The sequence below is a fragment of the Protomyctophum parallelum genome (genome assembly GCF_964188405.1).
Source record: "Protomyctophum parallelum genome assembly, chromosome: 15".
Lineage (NCBI taxonomy): Eukaryota > Metazoa > Chordata > Actinopteri > Myctophiformes > Myctophidae > Protomyctophum > Protomyctophum parallelum.
This window is the reverse complement of record NC_139710.1, coordinates 45,458,762-45,483,739: the sequence shown is the minus strand read 5'-3', so window position 1 is coordinate 45,483,739 and position 24,978 is coordinate 45,458,762. Positions and strand designations below refer to the sequence as shown.

General features: G+C 41.4%; 2 protein-coding genes across 3 annotated transcripts; one reads left to right on the top strand and one right to left on the bottom strand.

The window, feature by feature from the left end:
* Positions 1 to 326: 326 nt before the first annotated feature.
* On the bottom strand, positions 327 to 22,230 carry sh2d3cb (SH2 domain containing 3Cb). Of its 2 annotated transcripts, none has more exons than XM_083784626.1 (11): positions 22,158 to 22,230; positions 19,051 to 19,090; positions 17,642 to 17,770; positions 16,061 to 16,473; positions 15,019 to 15,131; positions 7,691 to 8,154; positions 7,262 to 7,377; positions 5,559 to 5,730; positions 5,124 to 5,235; positions 4,029 to 4,235; positions 327 to 2,922 (listed from the first exon to the last, which is right to left on the bottom strand). In XM_083784626.1, exons 1-11 carry the CDS (start codon positions 22,223 to 22,225, stop codon positions 2,753 to 2,755), a joined length of 2,004 nt encoding a protein of 667 aa, XP_083640752.1. In that variant the 5' UTR covers positions 22,226 to 22,230; the 3' UTR covers positions 327 to 2,752. The 2 variants fall into 2 exon arrangements, with proteins under 2 accessions (XP_083640752.1, XP_083640753.1); XM_083784627.1 differs by lacking the exon at positions 22,158 to 22,230 and adding an exon at positions 21,647 to 21,773.
* LOC310872615 (UDP-glucuronosyltransferase 2C1-like) lies at positions 10,833 to 15,143 on the top strand. Its single transcript, XM_083784632.1, has 2 exons — positions 10,833 to 11,031; positions 13,334 to 15,143. Exon 2 carries the CDS (start codon positions 13,336 to 13,338, stop codon positions 14,914 to 14,916), a length of 1,581 nt encoding a protein of 526 aa, XP_083640758.1. The 5' UTR covers positions 10,833 to 11,031; positions 13,334 to 13,335; the 3' UTR covers positions 14,917 to 15,143.
* Positions 22,231 to 24,978: the final 2,748 nt, after the last annotated feature.

Here is a 24,978-nt window from a genome sequence, read left to right as displayed (position 1 = left end):
CAAGGAAAATAGGAAATGCGAGTTGACGTCTTGACGGAAGTTGACGGAAGGTGAGTTTTAATTTGTAGTTTTTCTATTGCAGGATGTCATTTTTCAACATGACGCAAAATGTCAATGGAACTACAATTCCCACAATGCCTGCTAATGACTCAAGGCGTGGCGATGTCATTAAAGACACGTCACAGTCCAGAAAATCACCCAGTTTTTTGTGTTCTATGGAAAAATAAATAAATAAAAGAATAGGCTACAAATACTTGAGCATAACATTGTAGTGCTGAATATATATAGTCCTATAAATGCTTGAAATTTTTATTATTATTGGCAGGATGTACATTCATGAGGTCATATAGCCTATATTTTAAAAATGTAACAGAGTGAAGAAAATGACACATTTACAAGATAAACCATTTATGTGTGGAAACTCAATGTAAAGTAGTCATAATAACATTTGTTTATTTTTCAGATACAAACCCAGACTCACTCAATTAATGTGCATTGAATGAATAACAAATACAAAACCAAATCCCTATTTCTTCTGCATACCGACTTCCACAACCAAAAACACAAGACTGCTTAATTCATGACCCAACATAATTTATATTCACAAACATTCAAAAATATCAGTAAGTGTTCTTGGTTTGGTTTTCACGGCTTGTAATGCCTTGAATATATTCAGCATAGTGGTAGCCAACAGCCTCATAAAGTAGGCCTATTAAAACATTATGAAGCGCTTATAATATTCTTACAAATGTGCTTATAATGCCTCATGCGCAACTATTAATGTAAAGTGTTAGCATATCATTTTCAGTGAGTTTAGAAGAAAATGTATTTCCTGCATTGATTGAATTAATTTGGATTGGATGTAAACTGACCACAACAACCCTGATCAACACTACAAACAAATGCATTACAAGGTACGGCGGTTTTGACCAAACTGAATTGCATTTGGATTAGGCAATTGATAGTCTCGCCTAGCCAGAGAAAGAACTATTCCACAATCTCCGAATGCTGCATTTGAAAAATGCGAGAGGCAACAGTATGGCAACGCGAGACTAGTATACAAGAGTGGTTAATTAGAGGACTATAATCAAAATTTGTACATTATAAAAGATCTATTCGAATTTTTTGTTTAGTCCTACTTTTAGTAATTGTTTTGGTGATTTGTTGATACAAGTATATAAGATAAAAACAAATAAAAAAACAACTTACTTCTCGATTATTCTATTCAGTTATAAATCCATTGTTGGTTCTAAATATAGGTTTCAAAATATTTTCAGTTAATTGCCCATCCTGCTACTATTACTATACAGTTTTACATTAAGTGGGACAAGGGAGATTAATCGACAGTCTGATACTACATCATTACAGGGAAGGCCCAGCCTTCAGACAGACATTTATTTACACAGAACAAATGGAGAAGTATTTGAGTCACGTTGAGGCCCAGCCTCACCATGTTAAATAATGACAGGGAGACACACCTTGCAATCTTATTTTCACTATGTGATACAGCAGCACTGTGCTTTGTCTACACAACATGGAATGGTGTATTTGTAATTTTGTATATATTCATATGGAATGTTTTTCTCACAGTCCAGTTCTATGTGTTCTATGTGTTCTATAGAACCATTTTAGTATATGCCATGGTTTGTGTGTGTGTGCGTGTGTGTGTGTGTGTGTGTGTGTGTGTGTGCGTGTGTGTGTGTGTGTGTGTGTGTGTGTGTGTGTGTGTGTGTGTGTGTGTGTGTGTGTGTGTGTGTGTGTGTGTGCGTGTGTGTGTGTGTGTGTGTGTGTGTGTGTGTGTGTGTGTGTGTGTGTGTGTCTGTTCATACTGTTGGAATGAAAAACCAAAGACCTTCATCAGGTTCTCTCTGAAGAGGTCTCTCAACAGAAACATTGTTTCCAATTAAAACTTTCCATTTGAAGATGGTGTGCAAGAGTTCTATTCTACATTGATTAGCCTAGCCCTTGGTCTCCTGACCTACAGTAGACACTCCTGTTGGCTTGTAGGTGTGCAAAAAACAAGTAAATGTCTCACTTGTTTTTGTTATAAGTCACTTATACCATCCCAATTTGCATAACACAAAGTTTAAACCAAGCACTAGCAAATACAGAACATTCACATTAAATCAGTATATTATGTTTGCTTAACATTCATACGTGAACCTGAAAAGACCCAAATGCAGTTGATGGACTTCAAATGGTGGGCTTAACGCCCCCCATTTCATTGCTCAGGTTTGGGCTCAGCTTGTCATCAAAGACTATAAAAAAACTATTATTACCTTTGTATTATAGCACATCGTGAGCTTTGGGCTTCAACTGAGCTCTGGCTCATCAAAAGCTGTACATCATAAGGCAAATTTACACTTCCCTGTGTCAACACTTTTTCAGTTGAAAGTAAAGCCCAATCACACCGATCCGATGAGTTCATTGCAGCGGTGGCGCATGTTGACACAAGTGATTCAATTCAAAGGAGCTGTGGTTGCTTGCAACTGCATGCGTCTACATGCGTCTACTCACAACCGTTTGGTTGCAAGGAGTTGCATGGCGACCAATTGGTGTGGTTTGGGCTTAAGTCAGTGGTTTTAGTGTTACACGGTCATACGACAGAATAAATTAAGCTGCACACTCAGGCCTGGAACAGATCATACGTAATATATATGTAATGATCTGGCCTGAGTAAGCTCTCTCTATTCTGAGTCAGTATATAATGTCTCAGGTAATGCTATTTTTAGTTAGACGTTAGTCAGAAGGGTCAGGCTGGTCGAATGGGTGGCTCCAGCTTGTTTGACAAGGCAGTCAACACCTGGTCAAACTTGGCATAGCGCTGAGCCTGGTTCTCCTCTGCACCCCTACTACCCCATAGCAGCCTCATCTGGAACTCTGTCAGGAACAGCTCTAGAACCTCCGGTCTCTCGTGACAACCTGCGAGAGCACATCACACACATTACTGTAACATGCCAATAATGGCCTACCGGAGAACTCTGCAGTTTTCCGACTCGTAGCGGTTTAGTGCATTTTAGTTCACCTTCATTTAAATTGCATTGAATTGAGAGAAAGAGGATAGTTGTTTAGAGTTTACACTAGATGAAGTAGGAATGCTAAAGTACAGAAACAATGTAATTCATTAGTAAACAATATCCTGAAGAATTGGTAGGCCTACTATCATTTGTATTCTAAAGCCCAACACACACGCACTGCGCATTGGAGCGTCCGGTGTGGGATAGTGGATAGGTTCATTGAAAATAATGGAGGTGGCTGTTTTGACGAGCAGCGTTCACAGACAGTGTGTGTTGGGCTACATAATCACTTAACATTATCTAGCTGACCATTTAATTGCACAAAATAATTTGATCACTTTGGAAATGAACTATAACATCTGTGGGTTTGACATACTACAGTACTACACTGATGAAGACAGCATGTTAGCATAACGATGAAGACGTTGATGAATAAGTTTCGCTGCGGCGAGTTGGAAAACTGACGAGTTTTCCGGATACCCCAATAATATAGCAGTGCTTCTTGATTATGTGGTATTTAAACACTCTACCCTGTATTGTGTTGCACTGTCCTCTGCAGGTTGAAATACAAAAAAACAAAACAAATTGGTTGTGCTGCTGGCATTACCTGGTAGCCTACCAGTTTTTCCTCAATGGTTAAACAGGTACTATCACTTTACAACTGGGATGTAGCCAGGTATAGCCAGCAGCATTCAATGTTCACTTTCAACCTGTTGAGGCAGGTTTTAGATCCAGTTTACAGTTTAGAGTAAAGTAAATGTTTTCAGGTTTTCTAAATAACAATTTGGTACGTGGTCCAGAATGTTGGAGCATTGCCGGTAAAAGTTGTTTCTATGCTTTTTTTGTATGTGGAATACAATATGTAAATGCAAAAGACCAACATGGCTCAGAAGACACTATATACTATTAAGAGCTTTGTGTGAATATATGTTAAAATCAATTAGAAAAGAAACAGGGAGCCAAGGTGAGGTAGTTAAAACAGCTGTGATGTGCTTCTTCTGATACACTTACCATGTAATTTGGTTTTAGCATTGGAGTGATAGATTCCCCCCAATTGTGCAATGGTCCGTGCTGCCCCCAGGTGGCACATGACAACGTCTACACTTGCCTCCACTGTCTCCCATGGCTCTGCCCCGTCCCCCAACGCCACACTCTTCTCCAAGAGAGTCAGCAGCGGGACCACATGGGGGAAAGTCGTGTTGGACAGAGGACAGCTCTCTGGGAAGAGAGAGACACAGAGAGTGAGCTAGTAGAAAGGAACTGTTTTCATTAACCCTAGTGTCCCAGAACGAAAATAACATCGCCTGGATGCAACTGGGACGTATCCTCAGTGATGTAATAGGCTAATATTCTGCAAAGATAGGCCAACGTTATGTGAAACTAGCCAAACATTTGGCAAAAATAGCCAATCTAAAAGCAAAAAAAGCACACTTGCGTGAAGTGAGGGTTTATTTGCTTTTGTATGTCACAGGGAGGCATGCTTAAAGCAAACATACTGTAATCAGTAAGACGCCTGAGGGTGAGATCTCCATCCCTGATGATGTCACGTGATAGGTGCCAACCAAACAACTGACTGACTGACGGGAAATGCACAATTTCATAGTAAATGTGACCTATGGTCGCAAAAAGTCCATATACGTATCTGCCACATGACGGCATGGTGGGCCATGCTTATATTTTGGGGGGCATGCTAATTTCTGGGGGCTCAAGAATAAAACAAACAGACGTTGGTGGGGCTAGCGCCCCTCAAAAACACGTGATCACTTTATAAGTGCACATACATCATGAGGAATTTGGCTTAATGATTGCTACAGTATACAAGAATGTACAAGGAAAATAAAAGATATGACAGAAATTATAAATAGAAGGAAAACAGGGATGATTTTACATCACATTGTCTTGTAAGAGCCTGACTCATTTCTCATAGAACTAGGGTAGGAATGTATTTACAGGAAAACACTTTCAACAAGTTTCAACAAGAACCATTGAAACCACCTTGAATAATGTCCAAAACACATTTGGCAACAATGATGAAACAAGCGTTCTTCATGTCATTCAAAGTGTCAGATGGAAAGCTTCTGATTGCTCATACTGTAGTTAACAAACCTTTCCCATCATTCAGACTTTTCATGAAGGGCTTCAGTGTTTTCTCGTAGAGGATAGCACCCTCTGTGTGTCGCTGGCGTAACACTGTCCAGGTCTGCTCTAGGCGAGACACCTGAAGGCCAGATAACAAACACTGGGGTTCAGAGCCACATTAGACCCATCAGTGAACACAACCCTCATAAAACAGCAATGACTTCCAGATCTAACACTTTTCTGCTCATAGACACTTCCTCTCCTGTTACACTGCTGTTGGCTTTAGTATTGCACTCTTGAATAAGAATAGTTATCACAAATTAGAAACACTTCAATTGACAAGTACAATAAATTAACAGAAAAAAATGAATCTGACATTGGTGCACACAAAGATGTACATGTATGTATTTCTCAAAGCTCTCATCAGTACAACCTCATCTTTGATTTATATACTGTGTTTACCTGTGGCAGTTCTAAGGCTCTCATGATGGCTGCAAAGCCAAACATATTGCCCAGGGTGCTCTTGAGCTCAGCAGCAATCTGGATGGTTTTATGTAGCAGGGATGCTCTCTCCTCAGTTGTTCCTGTACATCCCAGTACATCCACAGCTAACATGATGGACATTGTGTGAAACCTATTATCAAAGTGATACAGATTGAATAATGGTGAGAACAGAGTTGTTTCAATCAGTTAACTCAGGGGTTTTCAACAGGTTGTCCGTGGACCACTGGTGGTCCGTGAAGGTATTGCATGTGGTCCCTGACCATTCATTTAGTAATGTAGCAAAGTGAGGATTTTGTATTTTCTTCCACAGAACAGTGCACGAAACCTTTGTGCACTGGTCCGTGGACGTACGTCAATGTTGTCAGTTACTGGGAAGTCTGGTACAGGACATCTCCCCGAACGCGTGGGTATGTCCAGATAGTTGCCTCGCGGAGGCCTCTTTGTCCAGTGTCCATTCTGCGTCCGGAAACGGTACTTTTTTGAGCATTGACCCCAGTAGAAGGTCTGCTGCTGTGAATTTTACACCTCTCCCGCTTAGCGGAGAGTGGGGTGTGGTAGAGGACATCTCCCCGAATGCGTGGGTATGTCCAGATAGTTGCCTCTCGCGGAGGCCTCTTTGTCCAGTGTCCATTCTGGGTCCGGAAACGGTACTTTTTTGAGCATTGACCCCAGTAGAAGGTCTGCTGCTGTGAATTTTACACCTCTCCCGCTTAGCGGAGAGTGGGGTGTGGTAGAGGACATCTCCCCGAACGCGCGGGTATGTCCAGATAGTTGCCTCGCGGAGGCCTCTTTGTCCAGTGTCCATTCTGGGTCTGGAAACGGTACTTTTGTGAGCGTTGACCTCAGTAGAAGGTCTGCTGCTGTGAATTTTACACCTCTCCCGCTTAGCGGAGAGTGGGGTGTGGTAGAGGACATCTCCCCGAACGCGTGGGTATGTCCAGATAGTTGCCTCGCGGAGGCCTCTTTGTCCAGTGTCCACTTTATAAAGTCCATGCACTCCAGTGAATAGCATTTATCCATTTAGACAACTTTTATTATTATTTAATTACTTATTAGTTATTTAATTACTTATTTTTACACAGAAACATAATGTGTGTCTTTACAATAACTGTAATGTAATAATAATACTAATTGTTATAATAGGTTTATTATTGCTTGCTGAAGTAGGAACCTTTATTGCTTAGGTAGGAACCTTGCTTATACAGGTGCGTGACGCACGGTACCTGTTGTTGGTTGCACTAGACTGAGTTGACAGGTTGTTTATTACTACTCTGAGCACGGGACTTTATAATAAACTATTGCCCGGCTGGGCTAAACTACAATCCTTGTCGGGTGATTCTTAATGAAAAGAACACACTTTTACACTAATAATGTAATGTAATAGTTATTTAATTAACGAATTAAAAAACCTTATTTTATTCTGAAGGCAACCGGATGTCTTAAATCTGCTAGCTCTCAGACAGGAAGTTCTAAATTCTAAAGTTCTAAATCTACAATTACCTCAAGGATGTTTCTATTGTGATGAATGCGTACTTTGGTGATGGTATTGGTAATCTGAACCTCAAATGTATTGTGCTACCACCATTCCCATGATCATGGAAAGAAAATCCTTCTTGGATATATTATTACTGCAACACAAAACCTGTGAGAATAACACCCACCTCTCAAGAATGTCTAGACGGAGCTGGTGTCCATGAGGTAGGGTGAGAAGCTCCATCCCAGAGCTCACACCCATGCTTTTCTGCACATCTGCACTCACATCCAAGATCCTGGCCACCTGCAGAACACAGACATGCCGTACTGTATGAGGAGGTATTGGAAGAATTAAATATGAGCACTGATTAGGAACTGTGCACACACAATGTGAATGTGTGCATGCGTGATCACGCCGCACGTGTGCATGTGTCGTGTGTGCAGTGCATGCATACATGTTCGGATCTATCTATGTGTATCTAAAGTTTATGTTGTCCCAGGACCAATGGCTCTCTGACTTGCATTTTATTTTATTTTTTCATACTAGTAAAAGTCAAGTAAGCTAAGCTACTGTAAACTGAAATGTATGCATTGCAGATGATAAATCGCAACAGTACCATGCAGTCAGCCTTGGTGATGTGTCTGGCTGCCGTCCTTGGGTCTATCTCAACAAGCAGTTCCTTCACCTTCCTCAGAATGCACACCTCCAGTGGCTTGTTCTCCTTGGGCATCAGCTGCGACTGGTATCGACTTGGCCTGAAGGCAGAGACAGTCTCCACTATCGGGGAAAAATACACATTCCCATTCTCCACCCTCAGTCGGTCAGAGCCCTTCTCTGCACACAGCCTTTCGACATAACTCTGGGAAGGAGGACAGGGATATAGCTCTGTGTAGCTGTTTCCATCTATATCTGCAGAGAGCAGTTCCTGGCTGAGGGGGTTGTGGAGTTTGTCGTTACACTGTCTATGAAGGACGGCGTCAGGGGAGGTGTGTGGTTGGGCACCACTGGGGCATCTGGTCAGGGCGGGGGGAGCCACGACACCTTTTCTACAGCTGTTGCATGGACCTTTGGACTGGTGACCTGGTGAGAAAAATACACAGAATTACTCTATTTGTGATAAATAGTGGTAAGGGGGTGAGCGGTTAGGGGTGTCCCTGAACAAATCCCCTAAACATCTTGATCACTGGGAGTCTCTAAATTGTAAAACGTTTATTAGTGTTTGATTGCAAAATTGGTTGCCTACAATATACTGTATCTTGAAAACTGCTATATGAAATGTGTATAGGCTACTGTAGCACTATGTCATAAAGGTGGGTGTGGCTTAGGGGACTATATAGGGAGCTCTCCTGGCTGTAGCTAACACTTCTCTCTGTCCTCCCTGCAAGCAGGACTGCCACCTGGCTCAAGGGCCTAACCACCCTTTTGTTAACTTATGCACCAGCTAATACCCCCCCCCCCCCCCCCCCCCCACACACACACACACACACACACACACACACACACACACACACACACACACCACTCTCCACACATCCATACATCCATACACTGCACACATTGCTGATGACTGATATCCTCACACATCCCTTCCCACACTTCACTATTTTGCTATGCTTTCATTTATTTTAATATAATAAATATAGTCGTTATACTCTTGTGTGGACTCCCTGTTTTTACCATGCATCCCCTAGTGCATGACAACATGGTGGCTTGTCTGTACATAATTAACTAGAAAAAGTGCCCTTCCGGGCACAGGTCTCCACCAGGTTATCCACAGATCCGTGCAGTTAGAGGTAAAAACACTTTTGGGCCAGTTATAGCGCCACCTTGAGGCTGAGTTGAAATTGTTCATGTGGCATTTCGTCCTCGGCCTAGTGGGAATGTGGGTGCACAATTTCACGGAAATCACGCGATGTGTTCATGATTTGCAGCATTTTGTTTGAAACTGAGCACTCCTGTGAACTTTGGAAGCCAATCTTAACCAATCAGGATGGAGTCTGATAAATCTGAAAGACCCGTTTCGTTGAATGGCTCTAGAGAGACTGTGTACCAATTTGCGTGATGTTTGGACAAAATCTGTAGGTGTACTGTGCAAAAACTTGTTTTGCACAAAGCGGCCTCCTGGTGGCGCTATAACAGGCCGTTCTGGAAAGTTTGGGGCAGAGGTTCATCGTTGGCATCCAGGGAGTGTGTGTGCAAAATATGGCATCGACCAACTTGTTTTGCACAAAGCGGCCTCCTGGTGGCGCTATAACAGGCCATTCTGGAAAGTTTGGGGCAGAGGTTCATCGTTGGCATCCAGGGAGTGTGTGTGCAAAATATGGCATCGACCGGGTTAACGGTGTCCGAGATTAGCTGTTCACGGACACACGGACGGACACACAAACGGACGGACGGAGTGCAAAACATACTCTCCCCACATGCCTTCGGCCTGGTGGAGACAATTAATTGAGTAGATTGTTTGGTTAAAGGTTTTTCAACAACAAAAAGTGTTGGGATGTGACTTGCAGGTGTTAGTTACATTTTGTTAGTTGGAACAAATCCCTGAGTGGCCTTTACCACTAGGGTATTGGTTGTTTGTTTCTTTCTAGCAGATCTGCACAATGCGATGCGCAACCTAATATAAATCGAGCATACGTTTATAACCCTGGAAATCTGCAGGAAAAAGTTAATAAGAGAGTTTTCCACTCTCATACAGTAGACAGACATTTATGAACACAAATGTTACTTTAACCCCAATTTAGGGTGATTGCAGACTCCCCGGCCTGCCCCAAATGCTCCAGTCAGTGGAACAGCAGTTGCAGCCTGATTCACTGAGGCATTCACTCGGGCTTGATTGAATCAAGTCTGAGGACATTAGGTCTACTAGTACTAGCCAGGATAAAAGAATCACACCCGTGTGAACAGAGTGGTGCAACTCCCCTCTCTCTCTCTCTCTCTCTCTCTCTCTCCCTCCTCTCTCTCTAGCTTGAGATGCTGAATGTTGACCACTTGAAATGATTCACACCTATTTCACACCTACGGTATTTCACTTATTATCTGAAAACTATAGGCAGTGCATTTAAGGAGCTCTATATTTTCGTCCATGCTAAACCCCTATCCCTAAACTACTTTGCCATTTTTTGTCATGTGAAACCTGACATATGCTCCTCCTATTTTTGAAAAACATTTTTTAATACCGGTAGTTAAAATAGCCAATCTACATCGACACGTAAGTTTGTAAATTTTTTACTATTTGACTATTTTAACTATTCAAAAATGTTTTTCAAAATAGTAAAAAAAGGCAAAGGGGTAAGGGGTTTTGCATGGATGAAAATAGAGCCCAAGATGTTATTCCCCTTTTGATTTATTACTTATTGATGAATTTATCCGGCTTCAACAGTTTATATTGAATTAATTACATGATATTCAGATTTGATTATTATGAATAATTTGACCATGAATGACTTAATTGACTTATGAAGACGATTTATTATTTCTTGTCAATCTTGAATATGCATTGAATTGTTATTTATTGTTTAGGTTATTGGATATGTTTATTAATACCAAATAAGTTTCCTTATGTACAGTACACACAACTCCACACATTTCCAGTACAGTTTCCAGGTGCGAACTGAATTGAGCTTTCTTGCCTGCAAGTCTAGGCAAGAAAGCGTACACAAACTAATAACAGGTTGATCCTAGCCTGACGTTTCACTTATTATCACCAGAACATTTAATGGGGGTGGCTAGCGATTCAGGGCTGGAGCCAGGCTAGGTTGACCCACCACTGTGGGGCTTACCTGGTGGACTTGGCTGAACATGTTCAAGGCGATGAACTTTATTCCACTTACTAGGTCAACAGCCTTTTAGTCACACCTACTACTACAAGTAGTGAGGAATGGGTGTCAGGAATCCACAGTGAGTGTAGGTTGTCGAATGACAAGAACACTATTTATGGGCTGTGGATTACTATTGGTAAGTGAGTTTGCAGTTAATCTTTTTGCCATTATACTTCTTACTTTCTTTGCTCCAGCATGACTTACAATATTACTGACTGAGCAGGCAGGAATACGTATTTTGGAAGACATTTGAAGTTGATGTGGAGTCTCATCCATAATCAAAATAATATTAGTGTTTATGCAAAATGCATTTGATTTAAGAACTTCAATTGTGACATAGCTTTCACAATAACATGCACGTTTAAAGCTGTTATATTGGGATTTTCATGAACGTGAAAAGGAAACCTTTTGCGCAATGTGTGGGAATGTGTTGGGAGTGCTGTGGTAACATTCCAATTTGTTTTATCGCTCATGATCATATCTAGTGTAATCTGAGTGTTGTAATATGCACGAGGCTTGATCCACCCCAGTATCTGTACATCATATCATAACAATACGCAATCACTCTTAAGCTGTGAACCTTATAGATGTGTTTGTTTTGCATATGTACTTTTCTCCACATATCATATCATACCTGTAACAGGGTAACTGTTGTAATATGACTTGGCCTATCCCATTATGTGTTATCTTGTAATTATACTTACTCACTGTTAAGTTGTGTAATAATATACTGTACTGTCTGTACACTACAGTAGTCGGTACATAATGTGATTGCATGTGTACTTGTATCCATATCTGTATGCCCAGAATATTTTACAACAGCTCATGCACATTACAACAATTTCTGTAGATTACAATCATTACCATCAGTAGTAAGAGGTCACAGCTGCTGTAGCAATCATCGCCTGTTCAGTTCATGCATGAAAACAAAACGGCATCATCCTAGAACATTCTTGTGTAACTAATGGGATTTGCCTGTAGGAATTCCTGTGGAATTCCTGTAAAACAATCCTCTTGCTTAATCAGGAAGCCTTATCCAGATGTACAGAGGCAAGCTATTGTGTAATAATACAAGCATAGTTAAAAAGTCTTGGATGATCAAGATAAAAACTTGACAAAGGATTCCAAGGAAACATTAAAATAGCACTTAAGTCAGACAGCTTGGACCTTATGTATTGTTAGACATACTGGATTTGGCAAATATCAAGTAAATTAGGCTGGATTAAGTAAATATCAAGTAAATTAGGCTATGAAATTTGATCGTTTACATTTGCACATATGTGGATATAGATGTACAGTATGGAATTAGTTTAGTTAGCTCGGCCAAAATATTTATTGTGACTGTGTGGTGTAGTTGTTTTATTTGCTTTAATGCCGAGTGCCTGTATAGGTCTGCCAGGGATCACAGTGGAAACTAGAAAAAGTGCCCCTCGGGTCACAGGTCAGGTGAGGTTATTGGTGGCGATATAATAGGCCAATGTGAAAAGGGTGCCATTTCTTTCTATGCCTTTGATGGCAAGTGGAGGATTTATGGCATTTTGTTAAAAACTGACCAATCATGTGGGCTTTGGAAGGCAATCTTAGCCAATCAGGATGGAATATGGGAAATGGTGCAGATCCGTGTTGAATCTGTTGATCACATGACTATGGAGATAGTGTATACCGAATTGCGTGATGTAAGTATGAGAGACCCACACTGTCACTTGCTGGTTCAAGAGCTTTTTATTTAATGTCCAAAATGCAACGTTTCAGTCTTTTGACCTTCTTCATGCATGCTGCTTTGTCGCCGTTGAGTGTGCGGAGGTCATCCCTTCAAAACGTGATGTATGGATAAAATGTGTACGAGTTATCAACAGAAATGTGTTTTTACAAAATCAGCCTAATGGCCATTGTAAAATATTTGGGGCAGAGGTTTGTCAGTGGCATCCAGGGAGTGTGTACATATGTGTGCACAGTTTGGCATGGATCGGGGCAATGGTGCCGGAGATTAGCTGGTAACGGACGGACAGACGGACACACAGACAGAGTGCAAAACATACTCTCTCCCCATGCCTTTGGTCTGGTGGAGACAATAAAACTCATACGTTTTATTGTGTTAACCTGTTTAATTTACGGCACTACCTGCTTTTGTGTTCCTCTGTGGAGCTGTAAGCTTTTGATTTTTCTAATGAAATGGGAAAATAAAATGAAAATAATAGTGTACAATGGTATAGTGATTGTAAAAGTTCCCTTTCATAAATATGTATTATATTTATACTGTATTAGGAGGACTACATGCTCATCTTGAAATGGCATAAAGGAAAAACAATTATACATTTGAAATCTCTAATGACTTCTTTCCTGATCATGACTGAAAAGAACAAATCTCTCAGGTGTGGAGCTAAAGTGCAGTGATGTACCTTGATATCCAATCACTTGTCATTCTGATCTCTCCTCAGAAATGGGCCAACTAACACTTGTGGTGTTTGCTATACTTCTGTGTCTCACACCACTTGTGGATGGAGGGAAAGTCCTGGTGTACCCTTTGGATGGAAGCCATTGGATCAACATGAAAGTCCTCATTGAAGAGCTTCATTCCAGAGGCCATGAAGTCACAGTGATAAGGCCAGAAACCAACTGGTACATCCAACCAGACTCCTCTCACTACAAAACCATCACAATAAAATCCTCTCGTGGTATAAATGAGGAGTTCTTCGGAGAATTTGTGATAAAAATGTTGAACTTTCGGCGGGATGGTTCCTCAGTTTGGGCTCGTATGGGACTGGAATGGGAATTAGTGAAAACGTTCGCTAACATGCACAAAGACTTAATTGAGACAATGGAGATTATTTTTGAGGACAGTGAATTGATGAAACGTTTTCAAGATGCTAAGTATGATGTGGTTTTGACAGATCCTGCATGGGGAGGAGGAGTACTGCTGGCTCATCGTCTAGGTCTTCCTTTAGTCTTTAATGTCAGGTGGACTGTCCAAGGGGAGGGGCATCATGCCATAGCCCCCTGTCCCTTCTCCTATGTCCCAATCCCCGGGGCAGTGCTGACAGACAGGATGACATTTTTCCAACGAGTCAAAAACATAGTTTACTACCTTTTTACACGTTTGCAAATTGCATATGTTGCAGACTCGAACTACGCACCGTTTGTACACCGATACTTCGGTCCTGAGGTCCATTATATGGAGCTGTTCCAGGCAGCCGATATCTGGCTGATGAGAACCGACTTTACCTTTGAATACCCCCGCCCCACTATGCCTAATGTTGTTTACATTCAGGGTTTCCAGTGCAAGCCTTCCAAGCCTCTTCCTCAACATTTGGAGGACTTTGTGCAGAGTTCTGGAGAACATGGGGTCATTGTGATGACTCTGGGCACCTTGATTGGAAAGCTTCCCGAGGACATTGATGAGGCCATTGCTGAGGCCTTCGCCCAATTGCCGCAGAAGGTGATCTGGAGGAACACTGGGAAGAGACCATCAACTCTGGGAAACAACACCTTACTCATTGACTGGCTGCCCCAGAACGACCTGTTGGGCCACCCCAAGACCAGAGTGTTTGTGGCCCATGGAGGCACCAATGGCATTCAGGAGGCCATCTACCATGGCGTTCCTATAGTTGGTATGCCTCTCCTGTTTGATCAGGAAGACAACCTGAACAGGCTGGACGATAGGGGCGTAGCCAAAGTAGTTGATATTGCCACATTAGACAAGGACAACTTCCTGGAAGCATTGAAGGAGGTCCTTCATGAGCCCTCCTACAAGGAGAATATGCAGAGGCTGTCAATGCTACACAAGGATCAGCCCATGAAACCTCTAGACCGGGCCATGTTCTGGATTGAGTTCACCATGAGACACAAGGGAGCATCACACTTGAGGACTGAGTCATACAAGATGTCAAAGATTCAGTACCATTCAATTGATGTTATAGCCTTTCTGCTGGCAGTTGCTTTACTGGTAATTATTGTCAGTATTTCAGGGATGAAGTTTTTGTGGCGTAAAGTGTTTTGCAGGAGGAAAGTGAAAAGAGAATGATGCAAGTGTTATAACATGTGCACATGGGCACTTAAAAACATTGAGATAATATCATCACCAAATGTGCTATTGTTGTGGGTGTGTGTGTGAAATCAAACTCACTGGTGTTGTGCTGTGTAGAAAGAGGGACTTCCGCCTTTGGTGACTGCAGCTGACTTTGTTCCAAGTTGACACTGCTGTTATTTGCTGCCTCCCTGTGGTGAAATGTAGAAGGGCTGAATGTGCACAGAGAAACGATAGACAGAGAGAGTGAGAAATATAGAGGGGCCATTTGTAAAACAAAATGTGCTTTATGAATTCTATATGTTTACATAATTGACTTATAATGTAGCTGTTCTTTGACTTGTAATTATTTCTTAGTAATTATTCAAGTGTTTACTGTATTATAAGGTTTTCAAATAAATCACATCAAACCCCTCTTGTTGCTCTTGTTTTAATTAAATATGTGTTAATGTTTCACATGTATTGTGTTACTGATGTCATGTGACTAAAGGCAACCAACACATATACTGTACAAGAAAATATGTAGTACATAATGTTTGGTGCCATATTGCTGGGGAAAAAAGAAAACAATGTGCAGCTAATGATTTTTTTAATCTGAAACAAATCTGCATCTACATTGGGACTGGGACTACTGTAGTATATGTAGGTCAGTGGTTCCCAAACCATTTTATGTCAAGGACCCCCAAAATGATACTCATTAGCCCGCGGACCCCCACCCCCCCCAATTTGAAAAGATATGCCAGGGACCCCCCATAAGAAGATTTTTACGGCTCTAGCAGTGTTTCTCAACACGTTTAATTTCAAGGACCCCCAGTTTGATATGCATTAGTCTACGGACTGGGTCGGACCCCCATTTAATGGCATTTCTACCTCTGGGACCACCAATTTATATTGTAAAATCAATGTTAATTGTACTCAGAGTGGTCCATTTGGTTCCATTTGTACACTCAGAATTACAGAGTGTCCATTTGGTTCCAAACTATCATTTAGCTGGGGACCCCCTGGAACTCCCCCAACGACGCCTGGGGGTCCCCAGACCCCACTTTGGGAACCACTGATGTAGGTAATGATGTATTTATTATGGATCAACATTACCGTTCTAATACGGGCTTTAAAGGCTCAAATTAAGATAATGCCTCACCTCCATGGGCAGACACTCAGCGCTCCATTCCCACTGCGGAGCTTCAGCCCTCTCTGACAGGAGGGTGAACTTATGACGCAGCCTTTAGATCCAGCCAGGGAAAACGCAGTCTCCAGGTACCTGAGTGGTAGCGTCCTGTTCACAGGACTATGTATCTGGGCTTGGCTCTTTTGTGTTAAAGCTGCCCTGCTCCCAACATAGAAATTGACCAGGGATGGCAGTGAGTCAAAGGCCTCCACCTCCAGCTTGTACTGGACTCTAGTGTATGTCTCGCTGGATTGGACAATGCTCTTGCTGATGAGGAAGTGGAGGGTATGGCGATTCCAGTGGCTTGTGAGGACATAGTCTCCCTGACTGGACAGAGAGTCCCGGATGATGAAGTCACCATGATTTACGACCAAGCTCTCAGAAACCTGCCAATCACATGATATTTGCACAATTACAAATAAAGTATACTGGACAGTATCCAGGCATGTAACAAGACATACAAAGTGATAACTGAACTGCAACTTTGCATGGTCGAAACCTATACTTTTCAGGAAATGGAAAACATAACCTGTATTCAAATGGATCAGAGTTATTTAGTTGCAAACTCTTGTTAATACTTGTAATGGGTTAGATAATTATAAAGCCCACCGGCAGTCTTAACCACTTTCAACCTGGCTACCCTATAGCAAAAATAGCAGATCTACAAGATTACAGCGTCGCTACTTTTGTGGTCAAGATTACATTTATCCACCGAATATGCAGGTCGGCTCGATTATCTCAATGGTAAAAGGTTCAGCACTTGCACAGGTTTCAAATCCAGCTGGGTCGAAGAGGAAAGTTACATAGTGATGCTTGAATTGATCAAAGGATGACCGTTGGCCCTTATGTAAGGCAGGTCACAGTGTATATCCTCAATATCAGTTGATTGCATTTCATCAATCAAAGTATTTTTGATATTTATCTTACACGAAAGTAAGATAAATAGTGCATCCATTCAACCTTCTGTCTTGTGTAATGAGGTTGTAGATAATTGCTAAATCGTTTACACATGGCGTTGGGTAACAGTCCAGTTTCTTTTCAGTGAATTGCAGTTTGCTTTCAGTGAAAGTATATTTCACACAAAGAACAGCATATCAGATTCGGTCTGGGCCAATGGTAAAGATTCTGACAGAGTTCAGATTCTAACCATAACCCACATCATCAGTTGTGGAACTCTAGCCAACATATCTGATCATTCTGCAGAGTAATCCAATAGGGAAACTCAAAGAGCTGAGGCAAGGTTATCCGCAAGGTTCCATTTGTAAAAAACTAAAACATAGGGGAACATTAGTTGTATGACAATAACGGAAATAGCCGATCAATAAGATCACATAGCATTGTATTATGATGCATTGGGAGCTTGTAGAGATGCTATTTTGGAACATACATTGTTAAATTATGAAATTCTCAAACATAAATTAAAACTCTACATTTCTTAAATGCATTTAATTCAGCCTGACCAGAAACAGAGATAAAACATATCCCCACTGGCAATACAAAGTTATGAATGACATAGTGGACATGTGTGCGGACGTGCATGTGTGTGTCACTGACCTCCCAGGGGATGCGACCATAATACCAGCCGTGGCTCCTTAGGTTGCAGCTGTTCAGTTTCAGCTCCTCCTCCAGCTCCTTACGCAGGTTCTCTGACGGCCTCTCCAACCAGAACTTCTCCTTGGAAAACTGAAAGGGCATCACAGGCATGGATGAGGATCAGGACCGAGTCCAACATGCAACACATCCACCGAAGAGGAAGCCCAGGGATCTGGGATGATCTGGGATCAGATTACCTCCAGGACCATATCTACTTTGCGTCTACGGCGCTGTCAGCTTTGCTACTCAAGCCAAAAATGCAAAGGGCAGTGAATTTCCAAACTTCCAATTTCCTCAGATAAGTCTTATAAAAACAGTAATCATCTTCAATGTGGATGCTGCTGAGACTAGTGCTGGTGCTTGTCAGTACATGGCTTGAGAGAAGGACAGAGAGTATGGCGTGAGGCAGGGTGGGGAGATAGGGCAAAGAGGGGACAAGTCTTCTATTCCCACGCTGGCATCAGACAGCGGCGTCTCGCCCGTGTTGTCACGGTAACGTTATTGTGCAACAGGTCATCATTCAGCAGTGTTTTGTCACGTCTTTATACAAATGAGACCGGCTACTGTATATCAAGTACCTCTCCAGCAGGCCATTTACATCAATATTCTGGGAATTCTTTTGTGGGGCAGACCTGTTGACCCCCCCTCCCCTCCCCATTACTATTGGCCCTATTCCCTCGCCTAGGTGACATGTTGTTTTTCTCTCAGCCTCCAATCCCCCTTCTTCCATCAAATAGCTTATCCCATGGGACTGTGATTAAGGAGTTGGGCATTGGGCCAACGCCACTTCAAAACAAAACAGGGGGTAAGTCTAAAGACCTAGAACCCACTAATGAATAGCTTTAATTTCATTAGCATTATCATTCATTGCCAGCTTGTCCCATTGAGGCAAGTGTGTTTGTCAAGTACGCAAGCATCCAATTATAAGTCAATGAATTGGAAATTCTCCTCCTTCCCTCTCTTAACACCTTTTCCAGGCATAACTGGTCATATTCAGTCGGGGCTTGGTTGCCGATGGCAACCCAGGGGCTTTGAAACTATTCCCCTTAAATAGGCATTTCCAGTCTTTTATGTCAAAAGTCCTAATTCAATTAGAGCTTGACTGCTGTGAACATAGGACTGTCTCCCGTTGGTTTTCCCCATAGTCTCCCACTAATAAGGCTTTTTATTTGACCTTTATTTAACCAGTAAAAGTAGTGAACAAAAGATATTTTTTAAAGAGAGACATAGTCAGGGTAACAGAATCATGACTAATGAAAAGAAGTTGCAGATAAGATGGAAAAGCATACGCAAACACAAATACTCGAAATCACACAACCAAGCATTAGTCAAAACCCCAAATCAGGAAACCTATAACCTCAATGACTTACCTTCACATATTCTCCACTGCTATCCATGGCATCGTGCTGACTGGGGCAGATGAAAAACAGAGTATATATTTAGAAATCCTGTCATGAGATCAAAATGTCCAGTGGATTGTTCAAACACAGGAATGCACAGTATGCACAAAGGTTTGTGTATGCTGTCAATATTTTTGTTTCAGTTTCAAACTGTGCCAGTTATGTACGTAGGTTACTCAATTAAAGTGACCAAGTGTGTAGACTATAATGGAATGATTAACAGTCACTTTATTATATATTTATATTTGTTTTTTAAACCTATTTCATAATTTTCACATTTTACTTTCCTCATTTAAACTATGGGATATACATGGCGTCATTTGTTCATGTCACAAAACATGCTCATGTTCTCTGCATGACTGGCAGTCAATCGTATGCTCTTGCATAACCATTTAATACAAACAGTGTGTTAATATGACAACACCCAGCAACTGCTTGCAAAATAGCAACCTCCTTAAGGGACTATGGAAGGCATGTGCATAGTGAAATCATCAGTGTTAATTGAACTCTGAGAGAGTACAAATGGTCCATTTGTACACTATCAGAAGTTAATTTCGTATGTGTAGTGTGAGTGAAAGTATGTGTTGGCAGACTGAATTTGGGGGAACCTCTGCTCTTCTTCAACATGCTGCATATTTCCTTGAGTAAATGTCAGGGGACTTGACCTTGTGTTCCCAACACTGAAACTCTAAGTTTATGCACGCATGGGAACATGGATCTGCACGCACGCACGCACGCACGCACGCACGCACGCACGCACGCACACACACACACACACACACACACACACACACACACACACACACACACACACACACACACAGTCCAACTTTAGCTTCCCCCTGCCTCCCCCAGCATGCCTTTCTTCTCAGTCAATCACTGATTCTCTCTCCCAGCAAAGAACAGACAAATAAACACAGCGTACCCGATTATACATGCATGTAGTTCTGTTGTCCTATAGTACCATGGGTGTCAGTACAGTATGTACTGTTTCGTAGTAATGCATCATCCCCCACTGCCCGTCTGCCACCAAAACAAATCTTGCATTTAAATGATTCTGATTAGATTCTAGGAAAAGTGGCGAACCTTAGAAAAGCTATAAAAATATATTAATATGTGGTTTTGTAACATAGCCTTCCTATAATACATGGACCTCTGTGTCCAGTTTTAAGCGTAATCCAGGGGAACCTCCCTGTCCTTGGCTGGCTGGGGTTCCCAGGATGGATGTCAGTTATTTACAACACTTCCCATGGAGTTAGCCAGCAGCTCTCTCTGTCACAGCTGTAAGTGATATCAAACACACTTAACGCACACATGTAGGCCGTAAACACATTTGCGGACATATATTGGACTGCAGACTACACACACTGCATGACAGGCACACACACACACAGATTCCTTTTGTGTAAATATGCTCCACACTCTGATATCTATTGAAAACTATCACCAACCAGCAACCAAACTAAATGGAGATTTTGTTGGGATTGAGATTTCCTTCTCCAAAAATACTTTGTAGGTTTGCTTCAATTGCTTGGCTATTGAATTTTGAGATGTATGTTAATTTGTACATAGATGAATAATCTGAATTTCCTCATCTCTGACCAAAGACCATCAGAGTCCAAAGACATGTAATACCTGGGTCAAGTTTGAACTGGGTCTGTCTAGGCCAGGGTGTTAGATAATTGGCCCAGGAGCCTCACATCATGCTTTTTTACTGAAAAGAAAGCAGGATCAAATTCCTGCCCTTATGTAATAGCAGTCATGAACCCCTATACTCCCCCATATAACAAACACCGAGACGGTGCTGAACTGGGAGATGAGAAGCATTCTGGGCATTCCAGAATGTTAGCCAACTGATTTAAAAGTAGGCTATTTCTGTCAATGATTTACTAAGGCTACATTCTGACATAAAAGCAAAAACGAATGGTTGTTTTAACATTATTACAGCGGGTATTGGGAAATATTAAATTAAATAAAAAGTTTGTAAAGTTTTGTAAAAATACAATTGTATTGCTGTTACCATGCATTTAAAAATTATGACATCTAGCTTCATTATATGGCACCTTGGCTTTTTTAAATATTTGCACGATTGATTGCATACTAAATAAGTCGAACAAGTAGGTTACAATACATTTTATTCCTAAAGCTATCAGCCTAAATCTGAATTACCCCCCATTTTATGTTGCTGGCCTGGTCACTTACATTACTTTACATTTTTAATTTTTATCAAATGTATAATCTATTAAACTGCATAACGTCTCTATTTGATTGTATTGCTGTTGCACTGTCTCAATGTGATTTAATGTCTATGCTATTAGATATTGTTTTGGTTTTCATGTAGGCTAGGCCTAATTTTGTCTGGAGAATTAATGGACTTAAATGAATGTCCCCGTGGCCGTGGCCGTGAGGGATAAAATGAGAATTAACCTGTCTCATCATAGTCTCAAAGCCAAAGGCTATTCTGCAACTTCACCATCACCCCACCAATGCAGACTTCAAGATAAATAAAATAATAGCCAGCTACGCGATTATACTAATTAAAGCAATTGCATATATGCATTCTCACCTTTTTCTCATTGTCTCCATCCCAGACTGTACTGATTGGTAGCATAGGTCCCGAATCTCACACAGTTCTACTGTACCGTCCGCTATTGAACCAGGCAACCAGCACAGCTGTTGAGCTGCCTTGAACATGGGCGTGCGCCTTGCGCTCTACACGAGAAACACAGCATGCGAGGCAAGGGGACTGGGGGGACCCAGTGCGCATGCTTGATGTTGATGATATAATCGATAATCATGGTAAGGTTTTTTGGCGATGTACTGTAGCTAGACCTACTTATAGATATGGGCCTATACTATGACAAAGAAATTAGCACTGCCGTAGCACTTTCAAACTTATAGGAAATTTCAATAAATTAAGATATAAAACAAAATATTATTTCACTTAAAAGACTTAGACTACATTTCCTGTGCTGCTTTTTGTCTTTGAATCTTAGTTATGCTAAGTTGTCATTTCGGAATTGTTCAGCATTTTAGAGCATTTATATTCTTAAAGAGCACTAGAATTAGATTCTCACCCATCAAGTGTCTCCAGCTCCACTTTCTGTGAATCCTCAGGGGGCTTATTGGTTTCCTGTGTCCTCATTAAGTGTTGATGCTTCTCTGTTTGGTCTTCTGCAGAGCCATGTAGGCTCTGGTCTTCTGCAGAGCCCCAGGCTACTTGACTTGCTATAGGATCCATCACCATATACAAGTCCTGTGTACGGCTGACTGACACAAGTGCTGACTGAGGGGCCAGGGAAGATGTATGATGGCGCACAATATTAACTGCAGCCATCTCTGAGGGCTTATCTACGGCACTGCTGGGATCCGCATATCTCAATGATGTGGCATCTTGACTCCACAGGCTGTTCACTGAAGCGATTCTTGCATCTTCTGTAGCGCTTCTATTGGCGTTTTTACATGTAGAGTGGGTTGGCATCGGGGGTAGTGGCAGTGGCCTCGCTTGGGTAGGAGTGGGTTGAAGCCTATCCAGACAGGGCAAGCTGGTAGCAGACAGGGCAGTTAGAAGAGGAGACTCTCGAACATAGTCGCCTGCCAGGCATTTGCTCTGCCCTAGTATTGTCTCAGCTTTGCTGGCACCCTTCTTCCTTCTAGTGCTCTGTTTTTCTTTGCGGGGCACAGTGCCCACATGGGAGTACATGTCAGTGGAGCGAACATAGCCAGGGCTGTGTAGACAGGGCTCCATGTCATCCACTGACTGGCTACCCACTGGTGTGTCACTATTACGCTTCCCATCATGCTTTGAGTCTGTCTTGTCTGATAAGAGCCGCCTGTTTGAGTTGGAATGGCTTCCAAACCATTTGAAACCTGATGGGAAGTTTTAGTGTTATTTTCTACAGCATAAACACAATGACATATTTCATAAACTTTGCACATTTTATTTTAAGACCATCTACGGTTAAGTACGGTTGAGTCCTATCCATCCTTCCTGGCTATCATACAGGTTTACAGGGGAATAAAAGTCCACAGCCTTTATATTAGTCAGACAGTGTGGTCACTGGTATGGTCCAGGTTGTATTTGTAATATTATTTAAATCAAAACCCACATTTATTAAAATAAAAACACCAGGAAACGCATTGCAACAGAACTGCAAGACAAGACTTATTCAAATGTGAATGATACTGAACCTTTCATACACAGACAGGTACAAATTTGGTCTTTCTCTCTCTACAGTTTGTATTCTAAGCTGTGAGCTGAGCTTTCTGAGTTGTTTGATTATGTGTCTGCCCTGGGGAGCTATTAGAGGTTGAAATCACAACAGTGATTTATTTCCTCAGCTAAATATAAGGCAGCTAATGGTTTTGAATGCAGAGGCAGCTGGTATATCAACAGATTGCAACAGTATAGATGCAAGTACTTTCTTATTCTTGTTAAATTATTTATATTTTTATGATGGTACTTTGAAATTTGGAAGAGCACCAAACTAAAACCAAAGGAAAGGGAAGACATCTTATTTAAATGTATTATGTAACTGCCACACCAGGGAACACTGCTGCTGTGCTGTTATAACTACAGCTTTGGAAATGTGTTTGAATGCACATGATCCTTTTTGAAATGATGAAAAGTGGGGGAAAAACATTAAAGGAGAATAGCAGGGATTATATACTTTTCAAGTTTAATTTAAGTAAGGATTTTCTGTGCACGAATGAATTACAATTATTAAGATTGATACAAATTAGCGTTCCGGTGTCTTAACTTAACAAGTAAGGTTAAAAAATGATTACTTGGGTGCTAGATGTAGTTTTTAATCAAACTTAATGACGAAATCCAGCATTTGTTTAATAAAGCCTCAGTTCCACGTAAAGATTCTGTGGTTCAACAAGATTCAAATATATTTTTGTTTGTGAATACAAAACAGTGCAGAGCAAGAACTAGTCCCTCTTATGGGTGGAATGTCACGTTAGAGGATTGGTTAATAGCAGAAAAGACAAATAGTAATCGGTTCTCTTTTTACATTTGCTGTTCTTTCTTCAACATTGTGATTTGGTCTGAGCTCAGCTGGGCTGCTTCTATTGATGCCAAACAATGAACCATTTATGCTTTATCTACAATAGACCAAAAACCTATTTATAAGTAGAACAGTGGACAAAGAGTCATCACATTCACAGAAGGCTGCTTGTGCACGAACACACAAACAGATATATATGTACAGTATGAGCTTGAGCGCACGCACGCGCACACACACACACACACACACACACACACACACACACACACACACACACACACACACACACACACACACACACACACACACACACACACACACACACACACACACACACACACACACACACACACACACACACACACACACACGCGAAGAATCACTCATATAGAGCTATGGACTTTTAGCCCTGACTCACATCTTTTAAATCACTTCTGAAAACTCACCTCTGTTTTAGCGTTTTCATTATTCATCTGTTATGGTAATCATGCTCCCTCCCTGTAAAGCACTTTGTATCTATGATTGGAAAACGCTATGCAAATAAATTCATATCATTATTCATTAGCCTATGTGAGGCTGACTCAGTAGAACATTTAATTCAGGTACTGATCAAGAGGATTGATTGGGTACTTTGGTACTATACTTTATTATTTTTTCCATGCTACTTTTCAATGGAAACAGACAATGCTCAGTTGATAATACCGGTATCTCATTATCTGTACAGTGCAGACAATTATCATTTCCAATACCCAACCTGAAAGAACATAATAGAATATTCATAATAACAAATAAACTCACTCAGCTTTCGTTTATTCATAGTCCAGATGTACAGTAGGCTTCAGAGAGAAGATTGTCCCAACAACAAGCTTTGAATATTCATAAACTG

Excerpts from the sequence above, each read along its gene's own strand:
- LOC310872615 (XM_083784632.1), top strand. The coding sequence starts at position 13,336 with ATGGGCCAACTAACACTTGTGGTGTTTGCTATACTTCTGTGTCTCACA.
- sh2d3cb (XM_083784626.1), bottom strand. The coding sequence starts at position 22,225 with ATGAGGACACAGGAAACCAATAAGCCCCCTGAGGATTCACAGAAAGTG. Across the intron at positions 19,091-22,157 it reads GAGCTGGAGACACTTGATGG|TCAGCACGATGCCATGGATA; the intron begins GTGAGAATCTAA and ends CATCTGCCCCAG. Across the intron at positions 5,731-7,261 it reads CGTCTAGACATTCTTGAGAG|GTTTCACACAATGTCCATCA; the intron begins GTGGGTGTTATT and ends CTTTGATAATAG.